Raw genomic sequence first — 17,143 nt, forward strand, 5'->3', positions numbered from 1 at the left:
AGAACGATGTCTAAAAACCTGACACCCTCACTCTGTGTCACCTCCCTGAAATGCAGGCTGCTCCATGTGTGAAAAGAAAGCGGAGGCTCCACCATTGCATTCTGGGCCTCACGCATCTCTTCTTTGGCTCCTCAAATGCCCAGGAGCTTGTGACTGTCAGGTAAGGACCATCAGTGTTCTAAGTGCCTGTACTTGTAGCTCAATGCCATAGTTAACTCGTGTGGGCCAAGTGCACACAAAAAGCTGCCTCCTGGACAACTTCCTCTTCCCTAACCTGCCACTTCAGAGAACAAACAGGAGAAGAACAGGGGACACCAAGAGATATGTGCATGGTGTATCAAGGAACACCTTTTAAAACTTTTCATTATGGAAAACGTGAAATGGCACAAGAATAGAGTAGTACAATGAACCTCCTCATACCCACTGACCAGCTTCAACAATTGTTCTTTACCTCTTCCGACCCCACACATACACCCTTTACATTCCACCTGGACTATTTTTGAAGCAATCCACAGACATATTACCATTTCATCTGTGAAGACTTCAGTATAATCTCTAACAGAAGACTCTTTTTTTTATAAACATAACTATGCCATTACCATACCTTAAAAAGTCAATTATTATGTTACATTTATTCATTCATGTCCCCAAGAAGTGGTCAGTTTTCTTAGGTTCGACACAACCTCTTCTCAGGAAGAGCAGGAGGAAGGAGCCGTGAGCGTCTAAGATCGGCAAACATGAGCTACACTAAAGCCCTTGTTTTCTTCAAATGATGCAATGACCAGGATCTCCCAGCTTTGAACACACTGGTGATCAACAGAGCAAGGTCAAGTGGAGCATTTTTGGCTTCATGTTGGGGGAAGGAAGGTGGGATGCTGACAGTATTCTTAACAGCTGAGGCTGTTAATAAACAACCACTATGCCAGGCACTTCACATGCCTCATCCCATGTAATCCTGACCACAGCTTGGTGAGGGAATGCCTTTCCCATTCCAGAGATGGAGAGTTAATGCTCAGCGACATCCACAACCTGCCTCATGGACACCATGGCACCAGGGCCAATCCACAGTCTGTTTGATGGCATGCCCACAGCATAGACCCTGTGCTGTGCTGGTGAAAGTTCATCCACACTTGTCATCCCCACACTTCCCATCTCTTTACCCTAACACCCAGGGCAGGAGGCAGCACTCACCAAACTGGCCGTCCAGTTTCACGTACAACTCGATGACGCCGTAGGCTATGGTGGTGGAAGCCGGGATCTCCAGCACTACGTTGGTGTCCTTGATGACACTCCCATCCTCCTTCGCTGACACCTGTGAGTGAGAGCACAGGCTGCCCCCATGAGCTCAGACTTCCCCAGGCTTCTCTCTGCCTCCCCACTGTGGCCAGCCTTGGGCCTTGCACACAAAAACATTGAGCAAATGCCCAAGGAACCAAGTGGAAAATAGGAGCCAATCAGCAGATGTAAGGATGTGATCCTTGTGGGCCTCATGATGTGATGCACATATTGGGAAGTAAATGGATAAACTTCTGTGGAATGAGATTCCAGAGTGTGGGGGATAATGAGACTAGGTCAACAGTACTGAATAAAGCAGATAAATGAGCAAGGTAACTTGTCATTTCCCTCACGGAGGATTATGGTAACCACTGTGACAGCCCGGACAATGATGACAATCCCAAACAATGTCAGTGCCTGACTGGGAGAACTAGCTAAGAGCAAGGACCTCCCCAGGGGCATCATTCCAGACCCCTGTGGCTGGCACACTGGCTGTTAAATAAGCCCAGGGGAGGTGCTGGAGGCATGAGAGGAGGATTTCCAGGAGACGCCAAGTGGTCAGGCAGCAGAGCTCTGTCCTTCCAACACTGTTACAAATATGACCCCTTCCCAGGACGGCCTGGGGAGATCATTGCCTCAACACTGGAGATCAGAGACCCCTTTTAGCGGCTTGATCCCAGTTGGTGGGAGGACAGCCAGCTTCCTGATTTCCAGGCAGGCGCCAGGCCTGTAGTGGGGTCACCACAAGCAGAAACACTGGCAGGGCTGGCCAAAGCCGCCTCCCGTCAGGCCCCTCCTTCATCGCTGCTATCCAGCCTTCCTGCCCCAAGGAGAGTCCACCTCCAGACCCAACCTCTGTCTCCACCTCCTTCCAAATACAACTTTCCCAGGTCCTCTGGAAAAAGTCAAAAGTCACTCCAAGAAACCAATCTCTAAGAATAGGTCATCAGACACCATGGTAGACTGTGGAAGAAACAGTTTGGGGTTGATAGCTTCCTGTTCCACAGAAGTCTGGTACTGGCTCAGGGATCAGCCTGGTAATAAGACTGCTTCTATTTTAATCCAGAAGCATCTGTTTTTCTGTGTATAGACACATGTACTGCTCTTTACCTTCCCTAGCTCAGTCCACAAAGAATTTGAGGCAAGCGATCCCAAAGTGGTCATTTTGAGACCTCTGGCTCCGAGAGGCTCTGGTAGCTATCTGTGCATTGGCCTGACCAGTGCTCGTTTGACCCATTTTCTTTTGGGGAAGGCACCTGACCATTCTGAGGGTTGTGTTGCCCTGGCCTTGGGTCTGCTTCGGAAATGGGTACAAGTGATGATGGTGAGAGCCAGCCCTGAAGCACACTCCCCTGGAGTGGCAGCACGGAGCCACCACACCACAAGGAGAGCACCTACCTGACAGGGACTCTACCCCAGGGGAGGCAGCATACACTGTCTGCCCAATTTCTCTTCTAGCAGCAACTGAACTCAGATTTCCCTGCATGTTTCAGTTACACGATCCAATACATTATTTCTTGTTTAAGCCAATTTGAGTTGGGTTTCTATTAGCTCACTACAGAAGAGGCCTGACAAACAAAGACACAACCCCAAGAGGCCCCTGACCCGGGCCGCAATGATCAAGACCTCCAGCCCAGGTGCCTCCACCCCGGGGCAGCCACGCACCTGCACCACCTTTGTCTGGATCCCCACCACGCCGCCGCACTGCTTCTCCACCTGAACGTGCTCCCAGATCACACACTGCTGCGTGGTCACTATCTTCTGTGTCAGGACACACAGGACCTCATTCTTCCTCTCCAGCACCTGCTGCAGCACAGGATTTCCCAGATTTATTGCTCTGAAAAGGGAAACTGGCCGTGAGTGGCCTCCTGCCTCAGGGGAGATCGATGCAGCAAATGGATCTTCTCTCACACAGCCGGCAGCTCAAGAGTACGCAGGTAACAACCAGCATTGCTTCTTTCCTGGCCACAAGAGAGGGGGCAGTTCATCCAGAAAGACTCAACTCAAACTTCCCAAGGCCACCCAGGAGCTTCCAGGCATCCAGAGAAAGGCTGCCCGGGTGGGCAGGGGGCTCCCTACTGAACAGCATCACTGGTTGTCAAGGACAAAGAAAAGAAACCCAACTAGTGCAGGGGCTGAAATCCACCAGTTTTCCACCCTGGAAAGTCGGTTTCACCATTTCATCAATGGCTGAGGGCCCGCAGCCATCACAGGAAATGTGGGATTATGGGGGGGAATGCTGACCAGTTCCTTCGAGAGGAGAGAGGGTCAGGCTTCCCACAGCAAGGAAGAAACTGGATTTGAAATAAAAAGGAGCTTCTTAACCTGTCTGGGAAGGACACAGAATCTCTTAGGAGGAGTTTCATGCCATTTTACAGATGAGGAAACCGAAGTCAGGTAGACATGGCCTGCTCAGGGCCCCCCAGCACAGACTTGGGGCTCCTATGTGGCTACTCTGGAGAATTTCCAGGACAAGCTAAATTTTCCATGTACAGGAGACAGATTTCAGGCTTAGAAGTAAACAATGAAATAACCCCTGCGGAGTTCTCCTCTGACGCGATGCATCTATGAGGTGGACAGGAAAGAACCTAAGGAGAGTCCATATTGACACAGCAACAGTTACAGTGTTCATCTTGAGCTTTTTAAATAATTCAAGGTTAGTTACCTTTAAAAAATTCAGTAGCACCTCTAACCACACACAGGGTCACCCTGACATGGGGCAAACACAGATTCTCCAGGGTTCAGAAAGTATCCTCAGAACAGGAGTGAGTAGTTGGTAAGGTCCTGTCTCCAAGGGAAAAGGTGTCCCGGGTAGAAACTCCATCATCGGATAGACAGACAAAATGTGGTATGTACACACAATGGGACACTATTCAGCCACGAAAAGGAATAATGTTCTGATGCATGCCGCCTCATGAACCACCCCTGCAGATGTTATGCTAAGTCTAATATGCCAGACAAAAAAGGACAAATATCGGATGAGTCTACCTATATGAAATACCTAGACTAGCCAAATTCATCATGGTAGAAAGTAGATTCAAGGTTACCAGGGGCTGGGAGGAAGCAGAATGAGGAGTTCTTGCTTGATGGCTACACAGTTTCTATTTGAAAGTGACAAAAAGTTCTAGAAATGCCACTGAACTGTACACTTAAAAATGGTTCAAATGATAGGGGCACCTCGGTGGTTCAGTCGGTTAAGTGTCCGACGCTTGATTTCAGCCCAGGTCGTGATCTCACGGTTCCTGAGTTCAAGGCCCGCATCAGGCTCTGCATTGAGTGCAGAGCCTGCTTGGGATTCTCGCTCTCTCCCTCTCTCTGCCCCTCCCCTGCTTGTGCATGCACGTACGTGCCTTCTCTCTCCCTCTCTCTCTCAAAAATAAACATTTTTAAATGGTTAAAATGATAGAATTTAGGTTATATATATTTTGTAACAAAAAAAGTAAAGATACATGAAAAGGTGCTCAATCTCAGTAGTGTCAAAGAAATGCAAATTATAACAACATTTCACACATATTAAGTAAGTAATATGGGGCCTGGCTGGCTCAGTAGGAGGAGTGTGTGACTCTTGACCTTGGGGTCATGACTTGGAGCCCTATGCTGGGTGCAGAATTAATAAACAAATAAATAAATCATGGCTGGGTTTTTTTTTAATTAAGTAATAAAAAAAATTGACAACAACTACAAAAAGCTGCCCAGGGGTCCATTCCAGGAAGGCCAATGAAACAGGGGCTTGGAGCCCAGCCCGTGGGGTTCAAATTCAAGCTCTGCCCCTCCAGCTGGCTAATTACTCTACCTTCGCACCTTGCTTTTCTTATATAGATGGATGGGAACAGTGCTCTACTCGAGGGGGCTAGCGTGGGGTCTAGAGGAGAGGACATGCAGTGAACACAGAGTTAAATGCCACACGAACTCCAGCTGGCTCCCACTACCTTCTGGTGTTCTTCTACTGAGGTGCCCAAAATAAACCCCAATGTGTGCACTTGAAGGGAATATGAGTCATTTAATTGGGTTGGAGGCACTTTCTCACTCACTTGCTTAGAAACCTTCAGTGACTACATCACATCCTGTGATCCGGCCCCTGCCCGTGGCCAATCCCACCTTCCAGCTTTCTCTCCATGCCTTAAACACAACAGGCGAGTGCCTGCCCCACGGCCTGAATGCCATGTCCCAATTCCTACATCTTGCTGATGCTAGTCACCTCCTCAGGAGTGGCAGGCATTTCCTGATCACCCTGTGCACGGTAACAACTCTGTCACACTGTCACATCCTGAGACCACTTATCTGGAGAGCATATTTACACTTAATACTTTTCTAGCACATTTGTTTATTTGTACATTATCTGCCTCCTCCCCCTAAACTCCATGCAAGTAGGGACTGTGCCCTCCAATTACTATCAGGATAATGCCTAGTACATAGCAGGGAATCATATATAATTTTGGAATAAATGGATGAATAAAACTTGTGGGGTTTTTTTTTTTTTTTTTTTTGCTTCTCTGTCTCTTTGCCTTAATGAACATTCAAATGTGTGTGTGTGTGTGTGTGTGTGTATATGTATATATATGCATCTCTGTGTGAAAGAACACATAGAAGATGGAGGAAATGGAGGGTTAGCAGTGTAGTTTAAAGACTGATATGTAGAGGTAAATCCTCCCAAGATTGTGTTCAGGTTCTAGAGGCACAGACTTGGAAAAGGAGAACCAGTGTATCCGCCAGTCAGAACATACGTTTGAACCAGGCCCTTCTGATGCTCTACTCTGACTGTATGGACAATTTCATCTTCTAGCAGATTCTTGAAAATCAGCTGCTTCAATTACAGTTCAGGTACTGAACCAAGCCCATGTGAACACACAGAAGCAGCACACAGAACACACAGAACACACATCAGAAGCAGCAACTTCCAGCTTCCAAACCCCAGAACTCACAGCAGAGGGACAATGGAAGGCCACCCAGAGTCTGAAGAGACTCTGGCACACCAGAAATCACTGCACTACCACATGCCTTAAACAGATCCACCAAATGCTTGATGCTGTCTTAGCCAATGTAAAATTATTTGGAGAGAAAAAAATCAGCCTAAACTGCCCAAGACTGCATTGCTTAAAATGCCTACCTCCCTCCAGAACTCCCACAACAAACACCAGAAGCAAAAGGGAGCAAAGTCCATTGCAGGACCATAACTTTCTTTTGCATCTAATGGTGGTCCAGTCCTTGGACGTGTGCCCATCCAGCCACGCACCTGTGAGGCTTAGTGGCCCTCAGAGTGGCCCCTGCGGGGTTAACCCCACCACAAGCTAAGAACAGAAGCCAGGGCTTGGCCAGGGTCCATCTCTAAAGCTGAGAGACTCAGCTGAGTGGGGAGGTTAGTACTATGGACAAGACCCACGCAGGCTGACTCACAAATACTCCACTGAGCTACACAGGCAGGGCTGCGAGGGCAGGCCCTCCCCACCCATCTGGGGATTGTTTCCCAGAACAGTGCTGCCACCTTTTGGAAAACCAACACCACACAGACCTACTCATCTTCAGTGAGGGCAGAAGACTTGGTGTAGACAGAGGGGAAGCTGATTATCAGGGGGAAATGGATTCCTCATTGGACTCTTTGCAAAGCCAGCTCAGAGGGAATTTTCCCCATCTCCTTTCCTAGTTACCACCAGCAGGCAGCAAGCAGCTCAGGATGCAGAGCAGCTCCTGGGGGCCAGAACATGGCGATGGCCTCCCCAGAGCATAGATCCCTGTGCAACAGGGATACCCTGGGCCCACCAAGTGGGGAAACCATCAGGTTTCAGTGTAATCCATTTACATTAAAACCCTCCATGTTTCATGTACACATTTAAAGATGTTTATGGGTTCCTCCAGACCACTACACGGATTCAAGGGGAAAGAGAGTTTAAAACCCTAGATTAGCAGTTTCATAAATGAGGAATATGGAGGTCCAGAAAGGTTGTAGATGGTAACTTTTCACAAAGCTTCCCAACCCCCCAGCCACAGCAGACCCACCGCTGCTTTCTTGCCCCTCTGGGCGAGGGCACCCTCTGGCTGTACCGGAATGTGACCTTCCTCTCTAGCAAACTCTTGTATTAGTATGTCCACTTCCACATGTAAAGATCTTGCCTGTCTAGCTAGACCCACAGGTAGGGCTGGAAGAGGGTTTATACCCAAGTCCTCCAGGAATCTTTTTCAGAATATCTCTGCCTGCTCATTCTCCCTGGCCCTCCCTGACCCCATCGCCTGATGGCTGCGGCAACGTGCCCTTAGAAAACCTTCCCCAGGTTGTCTAAATTAACTCCACCTCCCCTGGGCCCCATTAAGAGCCACTGAATAACATGGACAGAATGTCTTCAGAAAAAGAAGATAGTATTCACAGTAATTACCGCTTGAGTGGGGAACTAGATGGCTGGAAGATCGGGAGGACACTCCTTCCCTTTTCTCTTTTGATTTGTAACATTTAAACCACGTGAACACACCAATTATTCAAAAAATGTTTCTTATTAAAAAAGACCTCTGGACAAACTGTAAGCTCCTGGAGGACAGAGTACCCTCTGTACCTACCCAACCACATAAATTCTAAAATGCATGGTTGGAATAAATCTCTCTCAGCAGGACTGGAATCATGAAGAAATAGAAAATCTGATCACATCTATTACTAGTAAGGAGATTGAATCAGTGATAAAAAACCTCCCAAAAAACAAAAGCCCAGGAAAAAACAGCTTCAGTGATAAACTCCACCAAATGTTCAAAAAACAATTAGTTAATCCTTCTCAAAAATCCTTCCGGGGGGCCTGGGTGGCTTAGTCAATTGAGCCTCCAACTTCAGTTCAGGTCATGATCTCGCGGTCCATGAATTCAAACCCCACTTCAGGCTCTGTGCTGACAGCTCAGAGCCTGGAGCCTCTTTGGATTCTGTGTCTCCCTCTCTCTGCACTGCCCCTGCTCGCACTCTGTCTGTCTGTCTGTCTGTCTCTCTCTCTCTCTCTCAAAAATAAACATTAAATTTTTTTTTTTTAAATCCTTCCAAAAAATAAAAAAGGAGGGGATGCTTCCAAACTCCTTTTATGAGGCCAGCATTACCCTGATACAAAAACCAGAAGGAGGCCACAAGAGAGCTAAGACAAATATCCCTGATGAACACAGACACAAAACCCTCATAAAATATTAGCAAGCCAAATTCAACAATGTATTTTTTTTTTAACATTTATTCATTTTTGAGTGAGAGAGGGGCAGAGAGAGAGGGAGAGATAGAGTCTGAAGCAGGCTCCAGGCTCTGAGCTGTCAGCACAGAATCTGATGCCCCGGGGCTCAAACTCACAAACCGTGGTATCATGACTTGAGCCAAAGTCGGACACTCAACTGAGCCACCCAGGCACTCCTTTTTCATTTTTTTAATGTTTATTTATTTTTTAGAGAGAGAGAGACAGAGGGTGAATGAGGAAGTGGCAGAGAGAGAGGGAGACGGAATCTGAAACAGGCTCCAGGCTCTGAGCTGTCAGCACAGAGCCTGACACCGGGGTCAAACTCACAAACTGCAAGGTCATGGCCTAAACCAAAGTGGGACACTTAACCGACTAAGCCACTGGGCGCCCATGCAACAATGTATTAAACGGATAATATGACATGACAAAGTGCCATTTACTCCAGGGATTCAAGGCTGGTTCAACATCTGCAAATCAATGTGATACACCAAATTGAAGATAAAAATCATATGACGATCTCAATAGATGCGGAAAAAGAAAATTCAACATCTATTTATGACAAAAACTCTTGACAAAGCAAAGTAGGTATAGAAGAAACATACCTCAACATAATAAAGGCCGTATAGGACTAGCCCACAGCTAACCTCAAACTCAACAGTGAAAATATAAAAGGCTTTCCTCTAAGATCAAGAACAAGACAAGGATGCCCACTCTCACCACTTTTATTCAACATAGTATTGGAAGTCCTAGCCAGAGCGATTCAGCAAGAAAAGGAATCAAAACACATCCAAATAAGAAAAGAAAAACTGTGACTATTTGCATATGACATGATATTACATACAGAAAACCCTAAACTCTCCACCAAAAAACCATTAGAATACACAAATTCAATAAAGTTGCAGGACATAAAAGCAGTATACAGAAATCTGTTGCATTTCTTTACACTAGTAACAAATAATCAAAAGAGAAATTAAGAAGACAATACCATTTACACTTACATCATAAAGAATAAAATACCTAGGAGTAAATTTAACCAAGGAAGTAAAAGACTTGTGCACTGAAAACTATAGGACACTGATCAAAGAAACTGAAGATACAAATAAATGGAAAGATAGTTTGTGCTCATTAGAAGAATTAACGTTAAGATACAACCCAAAGCAATCTACAGATTTGACACAATCTCAATCAAAATACCAATGGCATTTTTCACAGAAATAGAACAAACAATTCTAAAATTTGCATGGAACCACAAAAGACCCCAAATAGCCAAAGCAAACTTGAGAAAGAACAAAGCTGGAGACATCATAATCTCTTATTTCAAGCCATATTACAAAGCAATGGAATCAAAACAGTATGGTACTGACATAAGAACAGACACAGATCAATGGAACAGAATAAGGAGCCCAGAAATAAACCTATGCACATATGGCCAATTAGTTTATCACAAAGGAGCCAAGAATATGCAATGGGGAAGGACAGTCAATAAATGGTGTGGAGAAAAAACTAGACAGTCACATGCAAAAGAATGAAACTGGACCACTATCTTACACCATACACAGAAATTAACTCAAAGTGAATTAAAGACTTGAATATTACACCTAAAACCATAAAACTCTTAGAAGAAAATGTAAGTAGTAAGTTCCTTGACATTGAGCTTGCTGATGATTTTTTTAAATCTGACACCAAAAGCAAAAATAAAAGCAAAAACAACAAAAGTAAAAATAAGTGGGACTACATCAAACTTTAGTTTTCACTTCTGCACAGCAAAAGAAACCATCACCAAAATGAAAAGGCAACCTACTGAAAGAGAAATAATATTTTCAAATCATATATTTGATAAGGGGTTATCAGCCAAAATACATAAAGAATTCATACAACTCAATAGTTTAAAAAAATCCAATTTAAAAAATGGGCAGAAGATCTGAATAGACATTTTTCCCAAAAAGATATAAGAATGGCCAACATCACTCATCGTCAGGGAAATGCAAATTAAAACCACAGTGAGGTGCGCCTGGATGGCTCAGTCAATTAAGCATCTGACTCTTATTTTCAGCTCAGATTATGATCTCACGGTTCAAGAGATTGAGCCCTATGTCAGGATTGAGTCCCGTGTGGGCTCTGGGATTCTATCTCTCCCCTCCTACATGCACATGCACGCACACTCTCTCTCAAAATAAATAAATAAACTTTAAAAAAAAAATGAGATATCACCTGAGAATGGCTGCTTTAAAAAGACAAGAAATAACAAGTGTTGCCAAGGATGTGGAGAAAAGAGAATCCTCATGTACTGTTGGTAGGAATGTAAATTAGTGCAGCCACTGTGAAAACCACATGCAGAGTTCTCAAAAATTTAAAATAAAACTACCATATGATCCAGCAATTCCACTTCTGAGTACCTAAAGGACACAAAACACTGGACTGAAAAGGTATATGCACTCCCACATTCAATGCAGCATTATTTACAACAGCCAAGATGTGGAAATAACCTAAGTGCCCTTTAATGAACGAATGAAGAAAATGTGGTACATACATACAATGGAATTTTATGCAGCCATAAAAACGAATGAAATCTTGCCATTTGGGACAGCATGGATGGACCTTGAGGACACTGTGCTAAGTGAAATAAGCCAGATTTAGAAAGATAAATACAGTATGATCTACAGAATACAGAAAAATAAACAAAAACAAGAACTCATAGGTACAGAGAACAGATTGGCGGTTGCCAGAGGTGGGAGGTTGGGGGGTGGATAAAATAGGTGAAGGGGGGCAAAAGGTATATATTTCCGGTTATAAATAAGTCATGAGGATGTAATGTACAGCATAGGGACTATAGTTAGTAACACTGTACAGTAGGCCCCCCCTTATGTGTAGTCTCAACAACCCGTGGTCAGCCATCATCTGAAAGAAGATGATCCTTCTTTTCATGAATCATCAGAAGGTCAAGAGTAGCCTAAGGCTACATCACAGTACCTACATCGTACACCTTACCTCACCTCATCTCATCACACAGGCATTTTACCATCTCACATCATTATCATCATCATCATAAGGGTGAGTACAGTACATAAGATATGATATTTTGAAAGAGAGAAAGAGACCACATTCACATAACTTTTATTACAGAACATTGTTCTATTTTATTATTCTTTATAAATTAAGCATTTAAGGGATAAATTAAACTCTATCATAGGTACATATACATAGGAAAAAATGTATTATACACAGAGTTAGGTACTATCCACAGTTTCAGGCGTCCACTGGGGTCTTGGAACATACTGCCCACAGGTAAGGGGGATCACTATATTGCATATATGAAAGTTGCTAGAAGAGCCCATCTTCAAAGTTCTCACCACAAGAAAAAAAATATTTGTAATTACATACGGTGACAGCTGTTAACTAGACTTATTATAGTGATCATTTAGCAATGTATACAAATATTGAATCATTACATTATAGAGTTGAAAGTAATGTAATATGATGTGTCAATTATACCTCAATAAAGAAATTAAAAAAAAAAAAAACTTTCTCTTCCCCAGTCCGGCCAGAGATCAATGTCCATAGATAGGAGGAAGGAGACAAAAGCTCTCCTGTAAGAAAATGAACAGCCAGATGTTCTCTGTCCTCTTCACACATACTTTTAAGGACAGCCCAAGGTTCCTTTTTCTTCCTGGGGGACAATATGAAAGCAAGAACAGAAGGCTATCGAGATGGAGATACCATATAATCACTCTTCCAAGGGTTAGACCCAAAGAAACACATCCAGAGGCAAGTGAAGGGAAGTAACACTATATGGGGAGAAGAGTGCCTTTTCCTCACTCAATGTGCTTGCTGGACCCTCCCTGCACCCATTCTCCTGAAGGATCATCCTACTTCTGTGTAGCAGGCCGCTCTGTGTCAACACAGACACCTGTACTCCTTCTGGAGATGGTTTCTAGCTTTATCTCCTATTCACTGGGTTATTACCTCCTCTGAGCCTCAGTTTGCACACCTGTAAAATGAGAACCGGCTATGAAGCTTATATTTAATGAGGGCTTACATACAGTGACCACACTGCACCCGTCTGCAAATGTTTCTTTTCTTCCACTGTTGGCAGGAAAGCCCAATCAAGAACCCTTCCCAGGAGGGTCAAACACATGCAAACAATTTTCAGGGTGCTTCATGCGGTGAGCCCTCAGTCAGGAGGTGGACCCTCAAAGCAATTAAGAAATAGCTACACAGATACAGAATGGGAGCTGACTGAGAGACAAGACCAGGCAGGAGCCTCTAAGAAGTAGCAGGCAGGGATGCCGGCAGGGAAGTGAAACTCAGAGCTGGGGCTGCTGCTGGGGACCAGGGCAGCCAGCGGGAAAAGAGGCTCCTCTCCTAAAGCGCCTAAAAATCCCCAGGCCCAGCCCCAATAAAGCTGCCTTATCTCCTAGGCTGAAGCTTTACTTTGAATTCTACTTCTAAGGCTTTGAAAGCCAAAATGCAAATTCACAGAGAAGAAATCCAGAGACTTTTACAATTCTAATAATATCTGTAAGAAGGAAGGAAGCAGCTTTCTTTTCCAAAGCATAAATCCAGTCCCCAGGATCCCTCTTACAGAGACGAGAGAAAGGCATACTTTCTCACACAGACCACCACCCCCATACTCATTCATTCAATCCCACAAATAGCTGAATCCTCTTATGTTCCAGGCACTGGGCTAGATGCTGGTGATTTCTCACTGAACAAGACCAAAGCAGTCACTCCTGGCACAATCCCCCCTCTGTAATAGCCATTGATAATAACAGGTCCTATAGGAATAGGGGTTCCAATGGCATTTTCATAAGGCTCTCCAAAAAGTAGGTAGAGCATGACAGGGTAGGAAACATCAGCTTTTATCCAGTATGCTACAGAGAAATTATAAAACTTTAAGGGCCCCGGGGATTACTAGTTCTGGGACGGAAAACCAGTTGTATCTCAAGTATCCTCTGAGATGGCCCCCATCAGCAATCACAGCTTACCTGTAGAGAAAAGGATTCTGAGACCGAGTGTAGGCCCGTGGCAGAGAGGAGAAGAAAGCCATGATTGATCGGCAGTGTCTGCATGGGCCTGAGATGGAAACATGTCATCCCTCAGAGGTTACAGACTCACCTGAATCACATGGCACATTAGCAACATGGACAAAACCAGGACACGTGGCCTCTTTTTTATATATATAAATTTTAATTCTATTGCAAGAGCATAATTACCAAAAAATCCTAAAATTTATATGGAACCACAAAAGACCCCAAATAGATAAAGCAATCTTGAAAAACAAAAGCAAAGCCGGAGGCATCACAATACAGACTTCAAGTTATGTTACAAAGCTGTAATCATCAAAACAGTATGGTGCTGGCATAGAAACAGATGCATAGATCAGTGGAACAGAATAGAAAATGCAGAGGGGTGCCTGGGTGTCTCAGTCTATTAAGCATCTGACTTCAGCTCAGGTCATGATCTCAAGGTTTGTGGGTTTGAGCCCCACATTGGGCTCTGGGCTGACAGCTCAAAGCCTGGAGCCTGCTTCAGATTCTGTGCCTCCCTCTCTCTCTCTGCCCCTCCCCCACTTGCACTCTGTATCTCTCTCTGTCTCTCTCTCTCAAAAATAAACAAACATTAAGAAAAAATTTTTAAAGGAAAACCCAGTAATAAACCCACAATTATATGGTCAATTAATCTTTGATGAAGCAGGGGAAAATATCCAATGCGAAAAGGACAGTCTCTTCAACAGATGGTTCTAGGAAAACTGGACAGCCACATACAAGAGACTGAAACTGGACCACTTTGTTACACTGTACACAAAAATAAATTCAAAGTCGATGAAAGAACTAAATGTGAGACCTGACACCATAAAAATGCTAGAAGAGAACACAGGCAGTGAGGACTTTGACCTCAGTCATAGCAACATTCTTCTAAATATGTCTCCTGAGGCAAGGGAAATAAAAGCAAAAATAAACTATTGGGACTCCATCAAAAGGACACACAGCTGCAGACTCCCAGACCAGTGCTCTTTCTGCTACACTGCTCTGAAAACTGACAGTGAGAGGCAGAGGGTGCACAAGCGCTCTGGAGAAACACGGCCGGAGCTGCTTTTCAACATCTCCCCGGGAACAGAGATTGGGACATTGAAAAAAGCCAGAAGATGGTGGCTGGCCTACTATTGGGAGAGTATGAAGTGAGAATTACTAACGCACAGAAACACAGATGTATGCTGATGATTAAAGCATTAGCAGTTTAGGTATTTTCTTTCAAAAAGTTTTGATTCATTGACTGCGGCCGCAGTGAAAGAGGTAGGGGGTCACAGATGGGACTTGGTGGAAAACTACAAAGACTGCTCAGACGAGGTCCATGCACTGTGCTTGGAAGCTTAGTTTTGTTCTTCTGACTCTTCACCAAGCACATGTGGCTTCTCTGTGGACAACCAGCGTCCTCCAGTATACAGACGCAGCCAGACACCCCCACGCCCCCCGAGGTGTGACGCGAGGTGAATTGCGGTAAACCTCCCCTAGAATCCTGAAATGCAGGAGCCAGTGCTGTTTCCATCTGCCCATTTAGCCCTCCAGGGTAACCCGTCTCTCCCTTTCAAGTCTGTGCGCTCCTGGAGGGAAAGGGCAGAAAGTGGCACCTCACCTGTGTCTGTGCTGCCCCTCCAGGTGCCACACTGGGCACTCTGGCCCCCGAGAATGGTTCACCACCAGCTGCTCACCCCAAGTCTGTTCAGCCTTGAAAGCCTGGTGCTAGTGGATGGAATGGGCAGGCCCAGCCCCACAGACGAGTCTCTCGGCCAATCCTGGTAACCCCATTGTTCTTAGCAGGGAGTCGGGTAGGATGGGCCAATGTAGCAATTCTGGGCATTGAGACCTGAGGAAAACCTGCTGGGGGATCCCACGAGGCCTTTTCCTCCCTCTTAAAAAGAAGTACAAGAAAGAGACTACTTTTCTGCCTCTGGACCTTGTGGTCTACAATGCGGCCATTTGGGGACCAAGAGGAGAGGTAAGGCTGCTGAGATACGCAGTGCATGGGGATTGGGGCCCCAAGGGGCCACTGGATTAACCATCTACCATTAACTTGGGTTAAGGGTGGCTCATCCTACCTCACAATGATATCCTATGTGAGGTTCTCTGCCACTAGAGGCACCCTAAGAGGCTTGTGAAGTTCTTGTCACCTGTATTTCACAGGGTGACAAGAAGCTCGGAGGCCTCATAAGCCAATGACCCGAAGGCACACAGCTAATAAGAGACAGGATGAGAATGCACCTGAGTGTGTCCATCCCCGCAACCCTGTGCCCTTCTGTCTTCCCTCTCCCTCCAAGACCTCCGCTGGGCCTTCCACACAGAAAGTACTAAATACATGCTTGTTAACACACAAGCAGCCTTTCTGCTCCTCAGAGCCTAGCAGCAGGTCCTTTCAGCCACCCATAGCCTGGCTCCTCACCGCCAACCAAGAGTCTCCATTTCAACCATAAAAGAAACTTCCTGCACACCAGAGATACTGAACCCAGAGCTGGGGTCAGGAAGCCTCAGAAACCTAAACTACTGCACCCTGGGGCCTCCACTTTAATACAATGAGAAAAGCCTCGCTCTTTCTCTCACTTGGTGGTGACTTCGGGATTGTCAATTGCCTGAAAAAACTGAAAAGGCACAAGGCTCACCGCACATGATTACCAACACAACCAGGTGACCCCCACACTGCAATGGTTCCACCTCTGTTCACATTGTAGTCTGTGTGACACCTCATCTCGCTTGCATACAACCCAGGGAGAGAGAGAGGACAAAACTCCTGAGCAATTACAGACATTCAGCTTCCACACAGACCGATTCAGTCACTGCCACCACTTCTGAGATGCTCCAGGTCTACAAGATGATAAACCAAGTAAAGCTGGTGTGCAGAGGTGAGTTCATGCAGGAGCCCTTTGGACATTTTTCTCCTTCAGAGCTCCGTGCTTCAGCAGCTAGACCTGAAAAATCATGTGTTTTGTGGACCTGGGCTTAAATGCCAAGTCCAGGCAAACTAATTAACTTCAGCGATTCAGGTTCTTCAGATGTAAAGTGAACGTGAACCAATTATTCTCTCAACCAAATGCTGTTTAGCATCCAGCAGACGCTGTGCAGGGCCAGAGGTGAGCTGGAGGGTGTGCTGGGAGGAACACAGACACGGGATCAGGCAGGTACAACACATGTTACCCCATAGAGTAACACTGGTCTGTGCCCCAATAGGGGAATCCCTGGGTGACATGGCTCCTGAAGGCAGTGGGGGCTATTCTGAGGAACTGGCCAGAAGCAGAGGAGGGGAGTCTACATGTGTCCTTCTGTGTCTCTGTGGGGACAGGAGTGAAGGAGCTGTCAGACATGGCCTGAGGTGAAAAGAGCTTGGGGCTTAATCCCAGGAATTGAAATAAGTTCCAGGGACTGGCCTGAGAGTGTGAGGAGAGAATGGTGGGAGAGGACACTGAAACGCAAAAGCTGGGCCATGTCAACCAGAGGAGGGTATGGACACCACCCTAGGACAGTGGAGAGCACAGCAGGGCATGAGCCGGGAAGGGACACGATCCAACCCATGGCCTGTGGAGAATCTACTGGGAGGGGTGACAGAGGGGAGGACATCCACCAGGAGACCTGGTGGACATCCACCAAACACATGGTAGAGGCCAGCACCAGGAAGTGGTTGTGAGGCTAGGG

At 45.7% G+C, this 17,143-nt stretch overlaps 1 protein-coding gene across 3 annotated transcripts in view; it reads right to left on the reverse strand.

Annotated features, from left to right (window-relative positions):
• The window catches only part of GSDME (gasdermin E), a 64,928-nt gene that overhangs the window by 22,150 nt on the left and 25,635 nt on the right, over positions 1-17,143 (reverse strand). For all 3 annotated transcript variants that reach the window (XM_006929254.4, XM_045052515.1, XM_003982887.6), the window contains 2 exons: positions 2,941-3,112; positions 1,192-1,312 (listed from right to left, as the gene is read on the reverse strand). In XM_006929254.4, coding sequence (XP_006929316.2) covers positions 1,192-1,312; positions 2,941-3,112 — 293 coding nt within the window. The remainder of the gene's footprint in view (positions 1-1,191; positions 1,313-2,940; positions 3,113-17,143) is intronic.

The sequence above is a fragment of the Felis catus genome, chromosome A2, assembly GCF_018350175.1.
Source record: "Felis catus isolate Fca126 chromosome A2, F.catus_Fca126_mat1.0, whole genome shotgun sequence".
NCBI classification, from domain to species: Eukaryota; Metazoa; Chordata; class Mammalia; order Carnivora; family Felidae; genus Felis; species Felis catus.